General features: G+C 44.0%; 2 protein-coding genes across 4 annotated transcripts; one reads left to right on the top strand and one right to left on the bottom strand.

The window, feature by feature from the left end:
- Positions 1-2373: 2373 nt before the first annotated feature.
- znf341 (zinc finger protein 341) lies at positions 2374-10550 on the bottom strand. Of its 3 annotated transcripts, none has more exons than XM_026154774.1 (16): positions 10472-10550; positions 9762-9872; positions 8448-8638; positions 8017-8166; positions 7606-7929; positions 7337-7520; positions 7104-7194; positions 6932-7022; positions 6687-6852; positions 5158-5375; positions 4829-5037; positions 4424-4520; positions 4098-4230; positions 3531-3642; positions 3369-3439; positions 2374-3239 (listed from the first exon to the last, which is right to left on the bottom strand). In XM_026154774.1, exons 1-16 carry the CDS (start codon positions 10500-10502, stop codon positions 2698-2700), a joined length of 2721 nt encoding a protein of 906 aa, XP_026010559.1. In that variant the 5' UTR covers positions 10503-10550; the 3' UTR covers positions 2374-2697. The 3 variants fall into 3 exon arrangements, with proteins under 3 accessions (XP_026010559.1, XP_026010560.1, XP_026010558.1); XM_026154775.1 differs by having other exon boundaries at positions 4829-5004; positions 7104-7197; XM_026154773.1 differs by having other exon boundaries at positions 7104-7197; positions 10472-10549.
- A 434-nt stretch (positions 10551-10984) lies between these two features.
- Positions 10985-19070, top strand: e2f1 (E2F transcription factor 1). The gene is made up of 7 exons (XM_026155241.1): positions 10985-12371; positions 12611-12710; positions 15326-15545; positions 15700-15852; positions 16133-16247; positions 16332-16614; positions 18457-19070. The coding sequence occupies exons 1-7, from the start codon at positions 12120-12122 to the stop codon at positions 18696-18698; spliced, it is 1365 nt and encodes a 454-aa protein (XP_026011026.1). The 5' UTR covers positions 10985-12119; the 3' UTR covers positions 18699-19070.
- The last annotated feature ends 807 nt before the right edge of the window (positions 19071-19877 follow it).

Genomic DNA, 19877 nt, shown 5'->3' on the forward strand with positions numbered 1-19877 from the left:
TCTTTCCCAACACCCCCAGCTTGTGCGAGTTCCATTCTGCTTTGTCTGTACCCCTGGACTCACCGTTTCCACGTGCATGGTGAGATCATCTGTCATTAGCCTTCAGGTAGCCTTATTTCCACCCTCGGGCTTCAGGCATGCTTTGTTAGCAGCTTGAAGCCGGCAGAGATGATCCACCGCAGGTTGCTTTATGCTAAAGTGAATACTCTGGACTGCACCAGATTGAGCTTGGGGGGGGGGGTGTCACGTGGCCTGTTTTTAAATAGTCAAGTGTGACCTCGGCTAGGACAACAACTACTGAGACAATGCTAGCATAAAAACTGATGAATGTATCAAGATGGAAAGTTGGTCTAGTTGCCTATTTACAGCTTTGCCTCAGATTGTTTTCCCTGATGCAGGATGACGTTTTGATCTTGTTCTGGGTCGATCGCATATTAAAATCTTGGGAACATAGTTGAATAGATATGTAAATATTAACTGCTTCTTTTTTTCTTTTTTGGGTTTTAATTTTTTTTGTCTAGAAGCCTCCATATCCAAATAAACCACTGTCACTCCCCTGTACATGAAGTTGTAAATGGTGTCAATAACAAAGTTTCTTTTTTAAAAGAGAGGTTTTAAAAAGAGGTTTATGTTAACACTATTTTCTTTTCCCTGTTTAATTTCTGATGTATATGAACGATGTGTAATATAGATAATGCCACCTTAATAAATTAACTCAGAAATGTGTGTGTGCCTTTACTGGGATGCAGTTGGTAAAAAAGACATTTTGTATCATCTTGTTTATCACTTTGATTTACTTAGTCTTGCTTGCCCTGGCAGGTTTAAGGACACAGTTGTGGTTTGGTTCCTTATCCTCTCTGCTATGATAAACATTTTCTCCTTACATGTGGTGTTTCACTACCCACATTATCAGGGTATTTACTATGCCAGATGCATCCTGGTTGCTTTTCCCAATAAGCAAGCTTGCATGCTTTCTTGGGACTCTGATCTAAAATGCAACTGCAGTTATGCAACTGCAGTTACCCAACAGCAAGAGGGTCAAAGTCTAAGTCAGCGCGAGCCGTCTGTTATAAACTGCTAAATCTACCCAGGCATATGCAAATTGTAAAGGCCGATGCGTGACCCACCTGTTACTGGGAGACAAATGAGATCAATAAACTTTGGTCAGAGTAATGGGTTAAATCACAAACTAACTACCTTTATTTACCGATTTTAATTGACCTTTTTATATTAATACATTTCAATAAACATGTAACTACATATGTTTAATTTCAAGCTGAGTTTCTTCCACACTTTGGGAATCACTGGTCTAAAGCATAATGTAGTCTGGATGAAAGAATATACAGAAGTAGTTAAATAAGTGAAATTTGGTGTTGGAAACATTTTTGGGTGATTCACCATTATGAATGGCAATGAATCACTCTAAAACTAACAGTAAAGGCTGATTTTAAAGGAAGATTTACCATCTACTGCGAGTTGAGCTGAAGTTAAAAGCAATGTTAAAAACTGGTCATTCTGTATAGTTTAGTTTGTGGGTTTTTTTTAATCAGTCATAGATTACTGGTGTAAATACAGCTAGTTTATAAATTATTTTATTAATTATAGGAATTTGTTAAACCTGTATGAAAAAGTAATCACCCCCTATTGTTAAATCATGAATTAAATGTAATTAACCCCATTTTTTTATCAGAAGTTTGAAATAAATTTCATTATCTAGACCAGGGGTGTCAAACTCAAATTCACAGTGGGCCAAAATTCAAAACTGGAACAAGGTCGCGGGCTAACATTAATATTTATTGGAAAAAAATCTTCCTCCAGATTTAAGAATGAATCTCTTCTTATGGACTCAAACAAGTTTTGCTGAAAAACTGAATATGGAACAAGCAAAGCTTAATACTAAACAATATATATATTAGCTGTATAATACCAGTAGGCCAGCTCTAATAATAATTTGGTATGGCTTTGCGGGCCAAATGTAATTAGGCTGCGGGCCAAATTTGGCCCGCGGGCCAGAGTTTGACACCTATGATCTAGACCAAGAGGTAAGTGAAGCAGGTAAAAGAAAGGCATTTCTAAGGCTTTGGGACTCTAGTGAGCCACGATAAGACCCATTACCCAAACAGAAAACCTGGAAGTGTGGTGACCCATCCCAGCAGTGGCCAGCCTACCAAAATACTCTTGAGTGCATTGATGAGGAGTTCCCCAGAAGTTCCCCTTTCCCCCAGAGCTGCTTTGAAATGCTTCTCAGACTCGCTGAGTGACCCAACCAAAGCCAAAACTGAAACCATTATAACGTCAGCAGCTTTGGTGGCACCTGCACTAAAACATGCACTAACATGCATTTAAATAGACACAATTACACTTTGAGTCACGTACAAACCTTAAAGTAATTTTATTTGTCGTTACATGAAATGACATGAAAACAGAACATTTTGGCAAAGGCTTGAGATTATGTTGTGACGGAGCCGGCATGGTTTGAACTTGCACATAATACAAGAATTTAGAAACTTTCCACTGGGCATCATAGATCCAACAGATCCTTCAAATCTTCCAGTTCCTGTTAATCCAGTGTAATAATTTAAATGACGTTTTAATTTAAAACAAATAATGTTATGTAAATGTGTGGTTTAAATAATAAAAAAAAGGATAACAAAGCTTGTCGACTGGTCCTGGAAACATTCGGACTTGGCATTAGGACTACAAACATGGCTGCTGCAAACAGCTTTGGTCATCGCTTGAAATCTGCTCCAGTCCTCCTCCACCATGATTCACCCCGTCATCCTCCTCCTCTTCTCCCTTTGTCTGCCTTTCGATGGTGCTGATGGACAGCACAGCCTGACAGCCCTCATCATTCCTTCTCTCCTCTCCCGCCTCCCCATGTGTTTCCACTTGCTGCCGGATGCCATTTATGCCATTGCCCACCGCTCCATCATCTCCCCCTGTCTCCGTCCTTTTTGCTTTTCTCGTAAACCCGTTTCTTCTCTGCTCATCCTCTCCGTCCTTCTCCTCAGCCTCCTCTACCTCGTCTCCCTCCATTTCTCCCGTCCCCATTTCTGCTTCCAGCTCATTTCCTGCGGCAGGACATTTGTGATCTCTGTAATAGCTCTGCCTGGTGAAGCCCTTGTTGCAGGTGGAGCAACGGAAGCGGTAGTTATCAGTGTGGGACTGCTGATGCTCGAGCATGTGAGCCCTGCGGCTGAACGCCTTCTGACAGAACAGACACTTGTAGGGCTTGATACCTGGAAAAAAGTTCATGTGATGATGCATTAAAATATTCGCATATACATACTGTATCTGGAATACAGAAGATCCCTAACAGTGCTTCTTCATCTTTTTCCTCAAAAATATTCTTGGTGTTATCCACTCACCAGAGTGTGACAGGATGTGGGCCTTGAGTTTGTCTGGTCTGTTGAATTCTTTGGTGCAACCGACATGTGTCCTGATGAAAATGAGAAAAACAAGAGTGAATAACTTTTAGAAAAGGAAAAACAAACAGAGGAGAACAGGGCTTTCCCACTTAAAGGTCTCACCTGAAAGGACACTTGTATTTCTTAAAGGGTTCATGAATGAGCATGTGTCGCTTCACTTTGTCTTTCCTGTTGAACGTCGCCTCACAGAGGGAACATTTATATGGCTTTTCACCTAGAAAATGGAATCAGCATTAAACTTACGCCTAAGCTGTATGCACAGCGAACAAAATCGGGTGTTCACATCTCATGAGATGCTAAAACCAGTCTAGAGTCACTGCACATCTGCAGACCACCTTACAACCCACCCCTCTCAGCACCTTCTTATCATGCAGCCTTGACTTAATCGTTACCTGTCTGTTGTCTGCTCTAGTCTGTCCTGTTATTCCAGTCCCATAGTCTTCCATTGTATGTATCTGTATATATTAGAGCTATTTTGTAACATTGTAATACATTGTATTAATAGTTGCTGTTCTTAGTCACTTGGAGCAACTGTGACCACCTAATTTCCTCTGACATTAATAAATACCTCCTTCATAATAACTGAACAGAAGGGAAACTGTGCATGTTTTGCATATAGTCTGCGGTGCATGAGGTCATACAACATAGCCAAACAGATGAAAAGATAACCTGAGTGAATCCGTGTGTGCAGTTTGAGGTAGTGCTCCGTCTTAAAGGCCTTCTTGCAGATCTGACACTTGAACCTGCCGCCAACGCCGTGAGTGGGGAGGTGGCGTCTGAAGTATCTTTCACATGGGAAGACCTGATGGTCGCAAAGGGCGTGAGTCAGAGACTGAACTGACACGGGAAACAAAACGCCTCAAACAGCTCAAACCTATGTTCATGAACTAAACCATTCAAGCCAAGTTGCATTAGGCACAGGGAATCTGAAGCCTACTTTAACATGTGCATACACAGTGAATAAAAGGTGAAACGTCGGGTGTGTCATAGTGTACCTTTTGACAGTGTGGGCAGGGAAAGCTGTGCGATGCAGTTAGCAGGTGTTGCTCTAACGCTTCTTGCGTAGAATATCGGCTTTGGCATTTCACACATCTGAAGGAAAAACGTAAACTGTCACTGTTAACAAATCCTATGAAGAAGCGCATTCAGTCTGACAACTGTAGAAATGACTAGTAGACATGCAGTTCAGAGTAAGACGTGATATATAATTTTTGCTACAGGCAAAAGTACAAGTGATTATTTACAGCAGCAGAACAGTGAACGTGAGACCTGCTCAAGACAAACTATGCAACAAAGGAATATGACATATGTGTTATGGGATTTATGCAAGCAGGCTCTCTCCACCTCTCCAAACTTCTTCTCTCTACTCCTTCCACTCGAGGATAAGTGCTTGAGCTGACCTGTACACGGTGGCCTCCTTGCGTGTATTTTGCTGCGGGCAGAGGGAATGGGAGTACTGGTGGAGTCCCAGCTCAAAGAGCGAGGGGAACACCTTGCTGCACAGGTGGCAGCGGTAGGTCAGTTGCTCCTGGTGCGTCCGGATGTGTTCCAAAAACTGATCCAGAATCTGGAAGGTCTGGGAGCATGATTTTAACACACACTTATAAACCTGCAGGAAAACAGTCACAAAGTCCGAGTGACTAACCCCGTGTGTGTCTGGACGTTTTCAGTCAATCCAACTCATCAGCACAGTTTTCTAATGTGTACCCATCATGTCTTTATGACTCACCTGCTCCCCCTTGTGTTGGGTCAGGTGGGACTTGAGCTGGAAGTAGGTCTTAAACCTGCTGGCGCAGAACTGGCACTGGTAGGAGCTGTCTATCACCACGATCTGTTTGGTCTGAGCCGGGCACTGCTGGTTCTGCCTGCTCTGCACATCCTCCACTTGGCTGCCCTCTGGATCAGCCCGAACCTCGGCCACTCTCTCCTCCAGCTCCCCAGGTGCTTCTGCAGTCAAGCAGTGAGTTAACAGTGAGGGCTGTGAGTGTCCACATGTGTCAAGAAACCATAACAATGAAAAGACAGTAGAGGCTGATTTATCAGTGACAGTCACTGTTACTGACAAAAACAGACTTCTTGAGGAACACCGCCACACCTCTACAGCTGAGGGACACAGCAGCAATCTGCCCGCCTGATTTAAATCTGGCTGCTGTCACATTCAACGTTATCTCCTTAGAATCACTGGAATGATTTCACTGATGCTGCTATTTCTGGCTCGCTCATTCACTCTGACTTGGTGTCAGGCAGCGTCAGCGTCAGACCTATCAGCTGTCATTTTGGCGAGGACTACAAAGGAGGCAAATGTGCTGAGTAGTACTGAGCTGACTGCTTTGCTCCAGGAGTTCAGAGCGTTTGCCTAGAAAGCTCCTACTTAGATGTCACAATATTAAACAGTAGAACTTTATCACAGGACCTGAGGTGGTAAAGTGTCTGTGCCTGGTCATGGTCCTGACCTGGAGCACCACATCTGGGCTTGGACCCTGTGAAAAACTGCAGTTTGGTCTCAACATGACAGTCAGGTTGGTTCGACACAGGAAGTCAGTGGTACAAAGGGTCAGAACAGGACTTCCTGTGAGACTGGAAACAGTCCAGAAGTGTGCGAGGATGCAATCTCGAAGAGAAGTTTGACCAAATTTAAATCAGGTACATTTTTTACTTTACTTTTAAAATTGTCTCGTGTTGTAGCTGATCGTTACTTCTAACTTTACATAGCCCTTTTCTCCTGAGTTTCAATTGTTGAATAACATTTTAAGCAAACTTTTTGAAATCCATTGATTAACTCGTGCTTATCTGGAAATCAGGTCGCAGTGGCAAAGTGTCCCAGATGTCTTTGTCGTCAGCAACATTTTCTAGTTCCTCTTGGGAGATCCTGAAGTATTCCCAGGTCAGACAGGGCATATACGGCAAGATTAACTAAACGTGACAAAATACCATGCAAGTACAATCTCCAAAAAGCGCTCATATGTGTGGTTAGTTTTACAGATGATTTACAAAAGCTGTGCTGCTTTCTAAACACAGGTGCAGTCAGTTCATTTAATATCAAATGCAAAAACATGCTTTTGTTCTGCGTCAGATATAAGCACAGTTAGCAAATGTTAGTAAACTCCCAAAAATACATAAAGGGAGAGTAAAACAAGCCCAGTTTTGTACTGACAATGTGTAAGTAAACTGGGCCTTAGTCTCTTCAGTGGGTTCTGGATCTACACCGGGCTCTGCTTGCAGTGTGTTTTTCACAGTGTGTTATTTAACAGACGGTACCTGCTTGCGTTGGCTCCTCTGTTTGTGTTTCCTGCATCCCGTCCTCATCCCGCTCACTTTCCTGCTGCTGTTCCCCGCCTTCTTCTTCCTCACTGGGGGGCACTGGCACCACCTTTACTGTGATTGGTAGTCTAGACACAGTGCTGGCCACGCTCATAGGCCACACCTGTAAGATAAAGACAGCTGTTGTTAGTGTGTTGATTAAAATTTAAATACATCATGCAGATACCTCTATATCACAGCACCTTGTGTGTCTGCATGTGTTTCTTCACATTGGACTTCTGCGCGAAGGCTCGGCCACAGACGATGCACTGAAACGGTTTCTCTCCCGTGTGGCTGCAAGAGGGAAATTGTTTTAATGAATCCTTTATTTCAGCTTTAAAGCTGGTCGATTCTACATCCTGGAAAGCAACTCACCTCCTAATGTGCTGCTGGAGATCAAAGTTTTTCGAGAAGACTTTGTCACAGAAGTTACATTTGAGCTTCGGACCTTTTCCCTTGAGCTGCTCTGCTGAGGAGTCCAATTCAGACAATTAATACAGTTTATATAAACAGTTAATACAGTTTATATAAACATCCATCATGTTGTCTTCTACAGTTCCATTAGATAAAAACTGTAGCCTACAAATGTAATCTTTTTCCACACATACCTGCGACTCCATCTGAGCTTTTTTTACAGTTCCTCGGTCGCTTGGGAACGATAACCTTTTCAAAGTCACCCAGCTCCGCCATGCTGGCAGTGATGCTGCAGGTCTTGGTTTTGGTGCCCTGCTTCCCGGGGCTGTACACGGGAGGGGTTGTGAACGAATGACTCTCCACACCCTGACTGGGCACCTGAGGAAGACACGCATGGTCACAGAAACTGGAAACGTATCATTTTAACCACTGCGACGGCAACCAAACAGCAAGCCTCACTCACTTGCACAGGATGGAAAGGCTGCAAACCCAGTGTGTGGATCTCAGCTCCACCCCCGCCACCCCCTCCACCTCCGACCATGTGGGGCAGAGTGCTGTACACCTGCACCACTGAGTTGCTGTGGCTCGCCGGGACCTGGGAAGTGAGTGTCTGCTGGGTGGGCTGTGCAGGTGGCAGGGGATGGGAGGGCGGCTGCTGCTGCTGCTGTTGTTGTTGTTGTTGCTGCTGCTGCTGCGGGGGCTGCTGCTGCGGTTGATGAAGGTGATGGAGGTGGTGGTGATGGTGCTGTAAGTAGGACACACCGGCTGTGTGCATGCTCAGGTTACTCTGTCATAAAGGAAGCGCACAGATTTGGTGACAGGATGTAATAAATTCAAATGCTGGGCGTGAAAGAGAGAAGGAAGCAAACAGTACCTGTATGGGAGTCTGCATGGGGGCCATGGGCTGGTCGATGGAGGTGAAGGCTGAGATGGCAGACATGAGGATGTCATCGCTGACGAGCACGTTGCCTTGGACCAGAGTGTGCGTCAAAGGGGAGGGAGGGACTGTGATGTAGGTGGACACCTGTGTGAGTGCCAAGTTAAACAGTCACATCAGCTGCTTTTTGAATCATTATAACAAAATCTTTTTTCCTTTACAGTCCTGGCCTCTTATATAATGTATTTATAAAATACTTTTACCATCAGGTCAGCTTTACCTCAGACCATTACCTCTTTCCCACTTCTCCTTACATTTCTTATCAGTTTTATTACTGCTTTAAGCTCTGCACTCTGCACAACTAACTTATTAAACCGAGCAAGTTATTTATCACCCCCACAGATAAATTGCCCTTTTGCTTTCCTCACCTGTCTGTTGGCAGGAGTCTGCGGTACCGAACTAATAGACGGGACAGGCGTGTAAGCATTGGTGGAGGCCAAGGACACTGTGGACAGAGAAGGGGTGCTAGACTGGCACTGCTCCCTCTTGTGCGTCATGAAAGCAGGCAAAGAGTTGAACTGTTTTTTACACTTCCCACACAGGAACACGTCTTCGTCGTCTGTATAAAGGTTTTAGGCAGCAAGAAACAGCAGACGGGGGAAAAAAAGACACACATGAGTCAATTTTGAGGATGTTAATGCACTTTTGGACATTTAATGGGTGGTGATATTCATCCTTTAATGTTTTTGCAGTGATGCACTTGGCTTTAATAGCTATTTTAGCGGAAAAGTATTTTTCAAAGACTGCACACGATGACATCATTTCACAGCAAAAAGTGTGCACCACCAGATAAATTAAACTAGCAGTCGAGTCTGTCACGAGGACCTCATTTTGGTTTGATGAACCAGCTAATAGCTAACTAACTAATAACACAACCGTAATAACGTGTCAAATTCTTGCCTCTAGATTCTTCTTTTTGTGTAAGGTTTTTGTTATGTGACACAAATATGAGCTGCAATAACATCAGGATGAAAAACATGTGCTTATAAACTACTTAAATTGTTTTAACTGACATTTACTTAATAAGCTGATCTGACGACAAGACTTTTCAAGAACCTTGGTCTCTGCGATGATTAATCAAATTAAACTGAATCCAACCACCAGGGTCACTGACCGCCACCCAATCCACAAGGCACCGAACCCCTGTGGTACCTTTTGTTTGTGGTGGGCTCATTGTTGCTCATTCTGGCTATGCCTGGACAGGCCCCGTGGATAAGGCCTGACCACCAGGCGCTCTGCCTCAAGCCACATGTCTGACTCCATGGTTGGGCCTTGGTAACCCTCTCCTAGGCAGGGTAAACTGTTCTCTATTTTTAGTTCTTGGTATTGGGGTTTTCTGAATTGCCCTTTGTCTGATCCTCTTCCACACTGAAAGGAGCCAGTTGAGGTGATTCTGGCAAAAATACCTGCTACCTGAGGGATTTTTCCGACACATCCTCCCTTTAGAATGCACTGGGCAAAATCCAGGACAGAATGAAGAGAAATATCTCAGCTGGCTTAGGAATGTCTTGGTGTCCTCCTGGATTAGCTAGAAGAGATGGGCGGGCATCTCTCCTTCTGCCCAAAAACCCAGACCCAGATAGGCGTCAGAAAATGGATGGATGGATGACATGTCTCTTGACATAAAAGAATAACAGGACAATGACACAGCCTGTCCCACAGCTGTGCATGCTATTACATACCCATAGACTGGATTGTTGGCGTCCCAGAGACGTTTTGGTTGTTTGGGTCAGGAACACCTCCTTGGCTGTCTAGCAGTGACTGGACTGCCAGCACTGTCTGATTGTCCATGCCTGAAGAGTAAGAAGAAGAAGAATTCACCTGCTGCAAAGATCCATTTTAGTCTGATGCATGACTTACTGAAATGTCTAAACATGAATTAGTAGTTTTATCTAATCAACTGTGATCAGAAGCAATATTAGTGTGGAAGACTAACAGCTTTCGATAAGGATATCTCTACATCCACTTCAAATCTGCGTACAGTAATCTCCTGATACTGTACTCACTTACAATAACAAAAACAGTAATAATCCATTTACAACAAACAGGCTGTTAGTCCAGTAATATTACAAAGTCTTGTCATTGAGAGGGCCTGAAGGAAAGAAAATCACCCTGAAATGTAAATACATTTACCATCTGACTGCAATACGATGACTACGATTAATAATAAGCTGTCCGTTAGGTCGAAAAAGTGTTTAATCACTTTGTTTGTTTACATTCATACAGAGTCCTTCCTATGTGTTTTCCTGATTGAAACAAAACCAGAGGCTTGTACGTGGATTTACGTTATTTTTCTGCGTTTCCGAATGGGCCTACATCAGTGAAATATCTAAAGTAGGAGCAAACGTTTTGGGTAACTGTAATTACGCTGCAAATAAATAAATACTCATACCTTCCAGCACCTCAAATATTGCCTGCGCCATCTTGTAGCACTCCTACTGGGTGGTAGGCGCTCGATTACTTATGGCTGCCTCTTGAGGTAACTGCTTAACTAAGGAAAATCGCTTTCACCCAGACATGTTTTATTATTATTAATGTTATTATTATTGTTGTTATTATTATTATTATTATTATTAGTAGTAGTAGTAGTAGTAGTATTATTATTTGTGAGAAACTCTTCTCGAACGCGAGACCGGCAAGAAGAACTGCGGTTAATAGTTTTTTTTTTACTCCGACAACAACAAAAATGTAAATTTATATTAATTACAAACAACTTGCTTGACATCAGCCTAATAAACTAAATATATTTGCTTCAACTAAAATAAAATGCTTTATTTTCCAAGTTCCGCGAACGCGCTTCTCATCGATTTATCTGCGTTCGTGACGTGACAGACACCCGCTTCTGCCAATCAGAGCTCCTCGGCCCCGCCCCGCGAAAAGCGCACAGCTCGGACCAATCCCAACCGACTGCTTGGCGCACGTGTTGGTTTCGCGGCAAAAAAGATTTCGCGCGAAAACCGTCAGGGGCTTGTTTAGATGTAGATCAGCTGAGACAAAAACAACAATAAAGGACGATAACGGGGTAATGACGGCGTTTTAACGGGTGGATTGCGGCCGGGGTGAGCAGGCGAGGTCCACCGATTGTTATGTTAAACCGTGCGCTTGTTTTTCGCCGCTTTATGTGCTTATATTTCCAATTTTGTCGGACTGCTTCCTGCGTGCCCCAACAAAACAAGGGGATTGAACAACTGCCGCTAATAAGTTAGCTAACATGCTAATCTGCCCTATATATTCATATTCGACCACATCTATGTACTATCCGCTGGACTGATGCTCGCTTTTATAGATATAGTCTCAAAGATGATTTTAAGTTCCCGTGATGCTTTTTTGCTGCGTGGATATTTTGTTCTCATCGCTCACTTCTGTAAGCTGCTGTAAAGTTTTAATAGCCTCTTAACTTCGCTCGGTGTTTAATACAAGGAGAAGTAATATTGTTCTACCGGCGTGACCTGCTAGTTTGGCGGCTGCTCGAGTTTGTTTTGTGACCCTGTTCGAGTCTTTGTCATTTGGTTGGAAGCTAGCTCGTTAGCCGGGGTGGTAGCTGTTCAGGGGCAGTGTGGCCAGGCCTCGGCTCTACTGTACTGACAGGAGAGATGAAAACAAAAGGTTAGCTTGCTCCCTTTGCTAGCTTGCCTGACTGGATTTCTCCCACGGCCAGTTTCGGACTGGTTCTCTGATAACTTATTCGCGGCGGAGCTTTTATAGTATGCATTTAGCAATATTTCATGTGCCAAATTTCCTGTTTGGCAGCACACCCTGGCTTGCTGTTTCAGCCTCAGTCTGAGTTTTAGGACGTGGCTTTACATTGCTGTGGTGTAATCAAAATGTGTAACAAAATAAAACAGTTTATGAAATGTTCCACCTGCTAATGAACTCATTCGAGACAGTTTTCACGAGAATTCACCCTTGTTGCCTTTATTCACAAAAAAATGGCAGATGTGAGTCGGTGCTGATACTGTCATAACAGCACCTTAGTTTATAACTACCACAACCACCGCCACCCAAGTCCAGTGAAGAGGGGCTCCTGGTGACACACTGCAATGTCAGAGACTCTGATAACAGGGCAGACATCGGAGGATCTGTTAGCAGACTTTGAGACTTTGCTGAACTCTGGGAGTATCAACTTGGACGAGGACCACCAGATAGTGATTATCACCAGCCCCAGCAATGAAGGACTCCACCCAGCCCCTGCCCCGACGAGCACGGGGGAGATCCTGCTGTTCGCCACTCCGCAGGGCCCAGCTGACGTAGGGATCCAGGACAAGAGGAGACCGTCTCTGGGAAGGCCACCGGTGAGGAAGGGAGGTGTGGGAGGAAAGGGGAGAGAGAAAGTGAAAGAGCAATAAGGGAAGTGGTTAAACTGAGGAGTTGTTCGTTTACATACTGCACGTAGCAGAGCTGCTGTAAGTTACCCACCTGTTGCTGGTATCATTTTCACATTTCTCTGCTCGTAAACAGTGCGTGTCTGTGTCAGCAGTTAGTCTGTTACTGTCTTACGTCTGTTTCTTACTCCAGACGTGTGTTCCTTCAGGTAAAAAGGAAGTTGGACCTGGACAGTGACCATCAGTATGTCAGCACCACTCGACCTTCCACAGGCCAGGCACCGCTTTCCACTCCTGCTCCTCCCAGAGGTACAGCTGACAGCCCACACCCCGCTCTAAAAAATCCTCGCCCACACATCCTTGCTCACCTTTGCTCTCAGTCATTGTCATAAAAGCAGCTGTTCTTTTATCAGCGCGGCCTGTCATCCTGTCTCCTCCAGGCTGGCTGTAGTGAGAGAAACTTACAAATATCTTTCTATTCAAATAATGGAGAGACTGTTTTTTTGAGAATGGAGCAAGAGAAGAGGCGTTGCGATTTATCAGTTCATTTGATCCCTTTCATTTGCAGTATTTGGGCTCACTGCATGCACCAAAAGGATCAAATGATGGACTTGAAACGGAAAAGCTACACGTGACACACACATTATATTAATTGGTATAATGTAGAAATATGAGTCTATCCCTCATGCAAGATAGACTTCTGAATTGTTAGAAATGCAGTCCATGTGGATTTCCACTGGGATCTGTTTGGAAGGAGATGGATGCAAAGCAACTTTGCATCCATAGCAGAGAGGAGCGAGGGGGGAATTCTTTATTTTTATATACCGTATTTTCACGACCATAAGGCGCACTGTGCTAAAAGGCGCAGTCTCAGTTATGTGTGCCCTTACTGTATTTAACACACACATAAGGCGCACTGGACCATAGGGCGCATACAAGTACCGTATGCGTATTTAAAAATAAAGCGGGAGCAAACCTGAATTCGGTACCTTACTCACATTTCTATTGCCGGTAATCGTCATCATCAACAACACACAAGCATACAAGTGTGCGTATTTAAAAATAAAGCAGGAGCAAAACTGAGTTTGGTACTCACATTTTTATTACCAATAATCGTCATCATCAACAACACACAAGCATACAAGTGTGCGTATTTAAAAATAAAGCAGGAGCAAAACAAAGTTTGGTACTCACATTTTTATCATCAATCAAACCCATCGAAGTCCTCATCCTCTGTGTCTGAATTGAACAGCTGCGCTAAATCTCCATCAAACATGCCAGGTTCACTGTCTTCACCGTCAGAGTCACTTTCCGTGCCGTGCGGCTCCTCGGAAACGATGCCGGCTTTTGCGAAAGCTCGAACAACAGTGCCAGCAGACATGTTAGCCCAAGCATCTACAATCCATTGGCAAATTGTGGCGTAACTCGACCGGCGCTGCCTTCCACTCTTAGTGAAACTGTGGTCTCCACCGGTCATCCATCGCTCCCAGGCCGCTCGCAGCCTTACTTTGAACGGGCGGTTCACACCGATGTCCAGCGGTTGGAGTTCCTTTGTCAGGCCTCCCGGAATGACAGCAAGCTCACAGTTCATTTGCTTCACAAGTTTTTTCACATCGGCTGTGAGATGGGCACGCTACCGTGCTGGTCCCCTTCTTCTCCACAGTGTGACTCACCGGGATGTCAAAAGTGAGCGGGACCTCGTCCATGTTTGTGATGTGGCTGGGCTGGATGTTTTTGTCGCCGATGTGTTTGCTGCAGTAGGAGCGGAAGATGGCCAGCTTTTCCTTATAATCCGCTGGAAGTTGCTGCGCTACCGTAGTCCTGGTCCGGATGGAAAAATGGCACCGTTTCATAAAACGAAAGCACCAAGACGGACCTCCTTGGAAATGTTCAATGTTCATCTCTTCAGCTAGTGAAACTGCTTTTAGCCGAATGGTGACCGTCGAAACGCTTCTCCCGCTCGCTCTTTGCTCGATGATCCACCGCTCGAGTCTTTCCTCCAACTCGAGCCACCTCGCCTTATGTCCGCGGAAACTCAGCTGCGTTTTCTTGACCTGCCGGAGCTTGTTTTCCAGCTTCCTCCATTTGCGAACCATCGATTCGTTAATCTTAAATTCTCTCACGGCTGCTCGATTTCCATGTTCCTCCGCGTAGCTGATGGCCTTCAGTTTAAACTGTGCTTCGTAAGCGTGTCTCTTTGCCATTTTCAGGGTTGTTAAAACAACGATGTCCTGCATAATGCACATACCTGTTCTTTTATACAGGTATGTGCGATTGTCCCGGTATATACGATCAACGCCCACACTTCACCCTTTAACGTTCTCATGGTGTTCTCTACTACGTCCTCCTTACAACACATAGGGCGCACCGCGCTATAGGGCGCGCCGCACTTTTTGAAGAAAATCTAAGACTTTTAAGTGCGCCTTATGGTCGTGAAAATACGGTATCAAAAGCACAGTGGTTAGCACTGTTGCCTCACAGCAAATGTGTCCTGAGTTCAGTTCATTCCACCATCAGGTCAGGATCCTTCTCTGTGGAGTTTGCGTTTGTGTTCTCTCCAGGTACTCTGGCTTCCTCCCACTGTCTGAAGACATTGTAGTCAGTGTGGGTTAGGTTAATTGTAACCCTAAATTGCCCATTGGTGTGACTGAGTGTGTTGTTGTCTGTCTCTATGTGTTAGCCCTCTGACAGACTGGCAACCTGTCCAGGGTGTACTCTGCCTCTCGCCCTAAGGCAGCTAGAATAAGCAGTAGCAGAAGAGAATGGTTAAGTTCTTTTGATGCTGAAGAGTCCCATTTTTTTAAAGTGACTGATAATCTTCATTTGAACCTTTTGCCCACCGCAAACCGCTGTCTCAGCTTACGCTCTAGACCAGTAATATGTGCATTTCTTTTCATTCTTGTATGTATTCTCTTTCTGCCCAGTTCCTCGGACCACGGCAGAGAAGTCTCGGTATGACACTTCTTTGAACCTGACCACCAAGCGCTTTCTGGACCTGTTGTCCCAGTCGGCCGACGGCGTGGTGGATCTGAACTGGGCGTCTCAGGTGCTCGATGTTCAGAAGAGACGCATCTACGACATAACCAATGTCCTGGAGGGGATCCAGCTCATCTCCAAGAAGTCAAAGAACAACATCCAGTGGCTGTAAGTGTTCAAAGACGCCTAAAACAGCAAATGAAAGAAATCTGGGAACGGGAGCAAGAACTGTGGCAGAATAAATTTGAGTGCTTGGTGTGTGTGTGTGTGTGTGTATCTGGTGACCCTAAGCAGTCAGTTTTTCTCTCGTCTACCCCTGCAGCGGTAATCGCATTGATGCGGCTCTGGTTTCCCGCCATAAGGAGCTGCAGAGGGAGGTGTGTGACCTCACAGATGCTGAGGAGCAGCTGGATGAGCTCATTTCCAAATGCAATCTGCAGCTCAGATTGCTCACAGAGGACCCACAGAACAAAAAATATCCTTTTTGTTTTGAGTATCAGGTTGTCTGAAGCGGTTACAGAGCTCTGAGTGTTGCCGTGTGCAGACTCGTCACGTGTGCACAGCTCTGTGATCTCTAAGTGATGAGCAGCGATCTGTTAAACAGAAAGTGGCTCTGGCAGCAGCAGTGGAGCTGAGCTGGACACGTGATGCTCGTGACTTGTGCGTCACTCAGAAACAGATGTCAAAAAACAGATGGCCTAAACATTTACATTAATGAATATATGAAATTATTCCTTAATCGCTGAGTTCATCACGTTGGGGTATGTGCGCTGTCAGGACTTGAGGCAGTCGTTCGATTCCCCCGACCAGCTGGTTATGGTGATCAGAGCTCCACCAGAAACCCAGATGCAAGTTTCAGAACCCTCTGAGGTAAAAGCTTTGAAAACATTTTGGTCACTGGACTCACTGTTGTTGGAGTTTCTGCTAATCTGCACATCTGCATGCACATCCCAGGGTTACCAGGTGTCGCTGAAGAGCACGCGAGGTCCGATCGACGTCTTCCTCTGTCCAGAAGACAGCTCTGGCGTCTGCAGCCCTGTGACAGGAGGCAGTCCCTCTAAACCCATTGCCGACCCTTCCCTTGTTCAACCTTCCACACAACCCACCGACCAATCACAACCCAGAACCTGCTCAACAGCCCTGGAAGTGGGTTTATCATCTCCAGCATCCACATCATCCACTGTAACAGCAGTGTCGCAACAGGACCCCTCATCACTGGTGTTAGGTGGCGACACAGGTGAGTGTTGTAAATAAACCACATTTATGTATTAATTTGTATAATTATCATCAGGAACTATTTTAAGGCCACTTCTGCGTAACACAGTCTGTTTCCAACATTTATATTTTAGCCAGTGCAGACAAAACATGAGGGGAATGTTTGCCTCACCTTTCTTGGACTGATATATTTCCTGGAAGTTTTTGAAGCAAATATTTGCTTCACAGGTAACCGAAGAAGGAGAACAGCAAATAGGTGGAATTAATAACATATCAAACTTGGCAGGAAGTCCCACAATTTTGCTTAAATTTCACCAAGGACATATGGATGGCGGCACACTCCACGTCTCATAAAGTGCCGCTGCACTAAAAATAGTTTATCAGAATGTATCTAGAAACATACAGGAACACATTAACATAAACACAATGTCAACAGTGAACATGTAACATTGACATGATGTCACAGTTTGTTCTGATTATATAGAACTTGTGAGGCTTTGAGTTTTATAATAATAGGGTTCCCAAAAGCTATATAGATGATGATAATCCTTCCCATAATATTGTCCATATTGATGTAGGATTTAACACAGCAAAGCATAACTACATCCTGTAATCATTATTGTAAAATTAACACATTTTAGTGCTAAAACCCCAAAAAGGTAAATGAAGCTTAGATTTCTGCTATTTCTGTTACAGATTTGACAAAGTAAGAATAAATTAAAACTACTACCAATTATCCCAATATATACATTTAGTCTGGCTCAGTTCAGAAACTTTGTAACACTTTTTTTTTTTTTAATAAAGTAGACGCTTAGTCTTGTAATATGAGACTTTCGACATTTTGCTGTTGTGTCGGTCGGAGCGAGTTGTGTATTTACTAGAAATGGCATTTGCAACATGTCTGTGAAGGTTCTCAGTCATCCAGGTCATCGTAGTCAAAGGAGCTTGCAAAGAAAAGCGTCTGGACTTCTTTAAGTTGCTTGAAGATGTTTCACCTCTCATCCGAGAAGCTTCTTCAGTTCTAAGGTCAAATGGTGGAGAGTCCCAGATATAAACCTAGTGGGAGTATCCCCCCACAGAGGGACAAAAGGACCCCCTGATGATCCTCTAATCGCCTGAGCCAAGGTGTGAAACTGGGTGTGGGTCCCAATCAGCCAGAGTTTCGGGTGTGTTCATTGTGAAACCTGGCCCCACCTTATCATGCGAATTCCTGAGGTCAGATGGCCCAGGATGTGAGTGGGCGTTAAGGCGTCTGGGGAGGGAACTCAAAACTGGATTATAGATGGCAGAGAGTTGGTGTCGTAAACCCCCGCCTCTGTTCAAAGATGGTCGCTCACAGTGGACATAGATGGCTTCTTTCACTCCTCTTTCAAACCATCTGTCCTCTCTGTCCAAAATGTGAACATTGGCATCCTCGAAAGAGTGTCCTTGGTGACTCTTTCGAGACACTGTTTTCACTGCTGACACTTTGTGTCATCAAACAGGTGGCTTTAATTGTATTAATCAGTACTTGTAGAATGCAGTCATCCCCTTCCTGCTGTGCCACGTCAAAATGTCTACAGTGGAAAAAGCTTTGCTTGAGGCACTGCTGCTGAAGTGTTCCTGACTCCCATAGATAAAATATTATGCACACTGGTACCTAATGCAAAACTAAGAATAAATTGTTTTATTTATGGTCTTTAGCTTGGTTTTGATCATGGTAATGGACTTACTGTGCTTATTTCCAGCTCCATATTTTTTATTCTTGAGCTTTTCATGATTTATTTTGAAATAATTTTCACTGATCTTATACTGTAAGTTGGTGCAGCTCTTTAATCCTCTCTTTAATCTCTTACTGTTTCTTACATTTCTCTTTCTGTGACAGAATCCATCCTGGGAGGCGACCCATTCTCCAACCTTGGAGACCTACCTGATTTTGATCTCTCACCGCTCTCTTCTACGGACTTCCTGAACGGAGAGGGCCTTCCTCTCCCATTGGACGGTTTCATCAACTTGTCCCCCCCTCACAGTCACGACTACCACTATGGACTAGAGGACCATGAAGGCATCAGTGAACTGTTTGACTGTGACTTTGGTGACCTGTCACAAGTTTTGGGGGACGATTAGAAGTTAAAAAGCAAAAGAAGAGGAGCGCGTGGGCAAATGATTATAAATTCAGGCCTTCTCCTCAGTGATCTGGAGCTCCTTTAAAACAAAAAAAGAAGAAAAAAAGAATGGGAATCAATATTTTATGGACACATCATTATCAAAAATGTAGTGTTTTCATTGTGGGAGTTTGGAGAAATGTTTTGTGTATTGTTTTAATTGTGTTCCCCGAAATACCACCCTAACTAAAATCTCAAATAATTCCCCCTAAATTGTACAGCATATCATTAGCACTTCTCTTTGGCCATTCAAAAGTTTTAGACCAAGAGTTTAGCTTTAGAATAGCTATTTAAATTATTTATATGAATGTTATTTTCATATTTTGTACCTTGTGAGGTTTTTGTGTTTGATGTTTTTTCCCAAGCGGATTGTGCAGGTGTTTTGTGTGTGTGTGTGTGTGTGTGTGTGTGTGTGTGTGTGTGTGGCATTGGGACTCTTAGGGCTGGTTTCTAACACTGACATGTTATACCTCTTCAGGTTTGTTCCTCAGATGGCTCGGACTAAACGAGAAACTTCCGCACGCGTCCAGCACGTTTAGCCCAAAGCTGCTTCAGTGAGGCCAGCTGGGCTTTACAGAAGCATTTTGGCGTTGCGGTGTAGTTTATTATTTTTCTTTCACACCCGCAGAGATCATTAAAAACCCAAATTTAAAAGGCTTTTCCCTTTTAATGGTAACATGGCTTCATTGTGAGCTCCAAATTAGATTTGCACAGACCCAAACTCTACCACAGTCAGTGGATTTGGATACAGTGTTGCTGTTGTTAACACAAAGTAAAACTGGGGAAAAACTGTGGGAAACTGGAACTTAATAAATGGTAAAAGATTTACCACGACACTTTAAATTTCTTTTTCATTTTGTAAAGAAAACATCTGCACAGTAGTCAAGCGCTTTAAAGTATGAAAATGGCAAAGATAGAAATTCCCCTGCATGACAAAAAAAATGGCCGCTTGCTTTGAAGGATCAATGTGAACTTAGCCTGAAAACTTAAGGTATGTTTTGTCAGTGTGCAGGAAACCAGGTGGGTAAAAACTAATACTGATTTGTTCTCTATTAGTTAGCTAAGCGTTTAGCCATAGTCTCAGGTGTTCGGAGCAGAGCAAAGTCTTAAATCAACTGTTTTGATGCAAAGGTGTGTGGGC

The sequence above is a fragment of the Astatotilapia calliptera genome, chromosome 20, assembly GCF_900246225.1.
Source record: "Astatotilapia calliptera chromosome 20, fAstCal1.2, whole genome shotgun sequence".
In the NCBI taxonomy this organism is placed as follows: Eukaryota; Metazoa; Chordata; class Actinopteri; order Cichliformes; family Cichlidae; genus Astatotilapia; species Astatotilapia calliptera.

Bases quoted from the DNA above. Each gene is read 5' to 3' on its own strand.
- znf341 (XM_026154773.1), bottom strand. From the start codon at position 10,502: ATGGCGCAGGCAATATTTGAGGTGCTGGAAG. The intron at 7,198-7,336 runs GTATGTGTGGAA...TGGACTCCTCAG, and splicing joins AAGCTCAGATGGAGTCGCAG to CAGAGCAGCTCAAGGGAAAA. The intron at 3,240-3,368 runs GTGAGTGGATAA...ACTTTTTTCCAG, and splicing joins CCACATCCTGTCACACTCTG to GTATCAAGCCCTACAAGTGT.
- e2f1 (XM_026155241.1), top strand. From the start codon at position 12,120: ATGTCAGAGACTCTGATAACAGGGCAGACATCGGAGGATCTGTTAGCA. The intron at 12,711-15,325 runs GTACAGCTGACA...CTTTCTGCCCAG, and splicing joins CACTCCTGCTCCTCCCAGAG to TTCCTCGGACCACGGCAGAG. The intron at 16,248-16,331 runs GTAAAAGCTTTG...TGCACATCCCAG, and splicing joins AAGTTTCAGAACCCTCTGAG to GGTTACCAGGTGTCGCTGAA.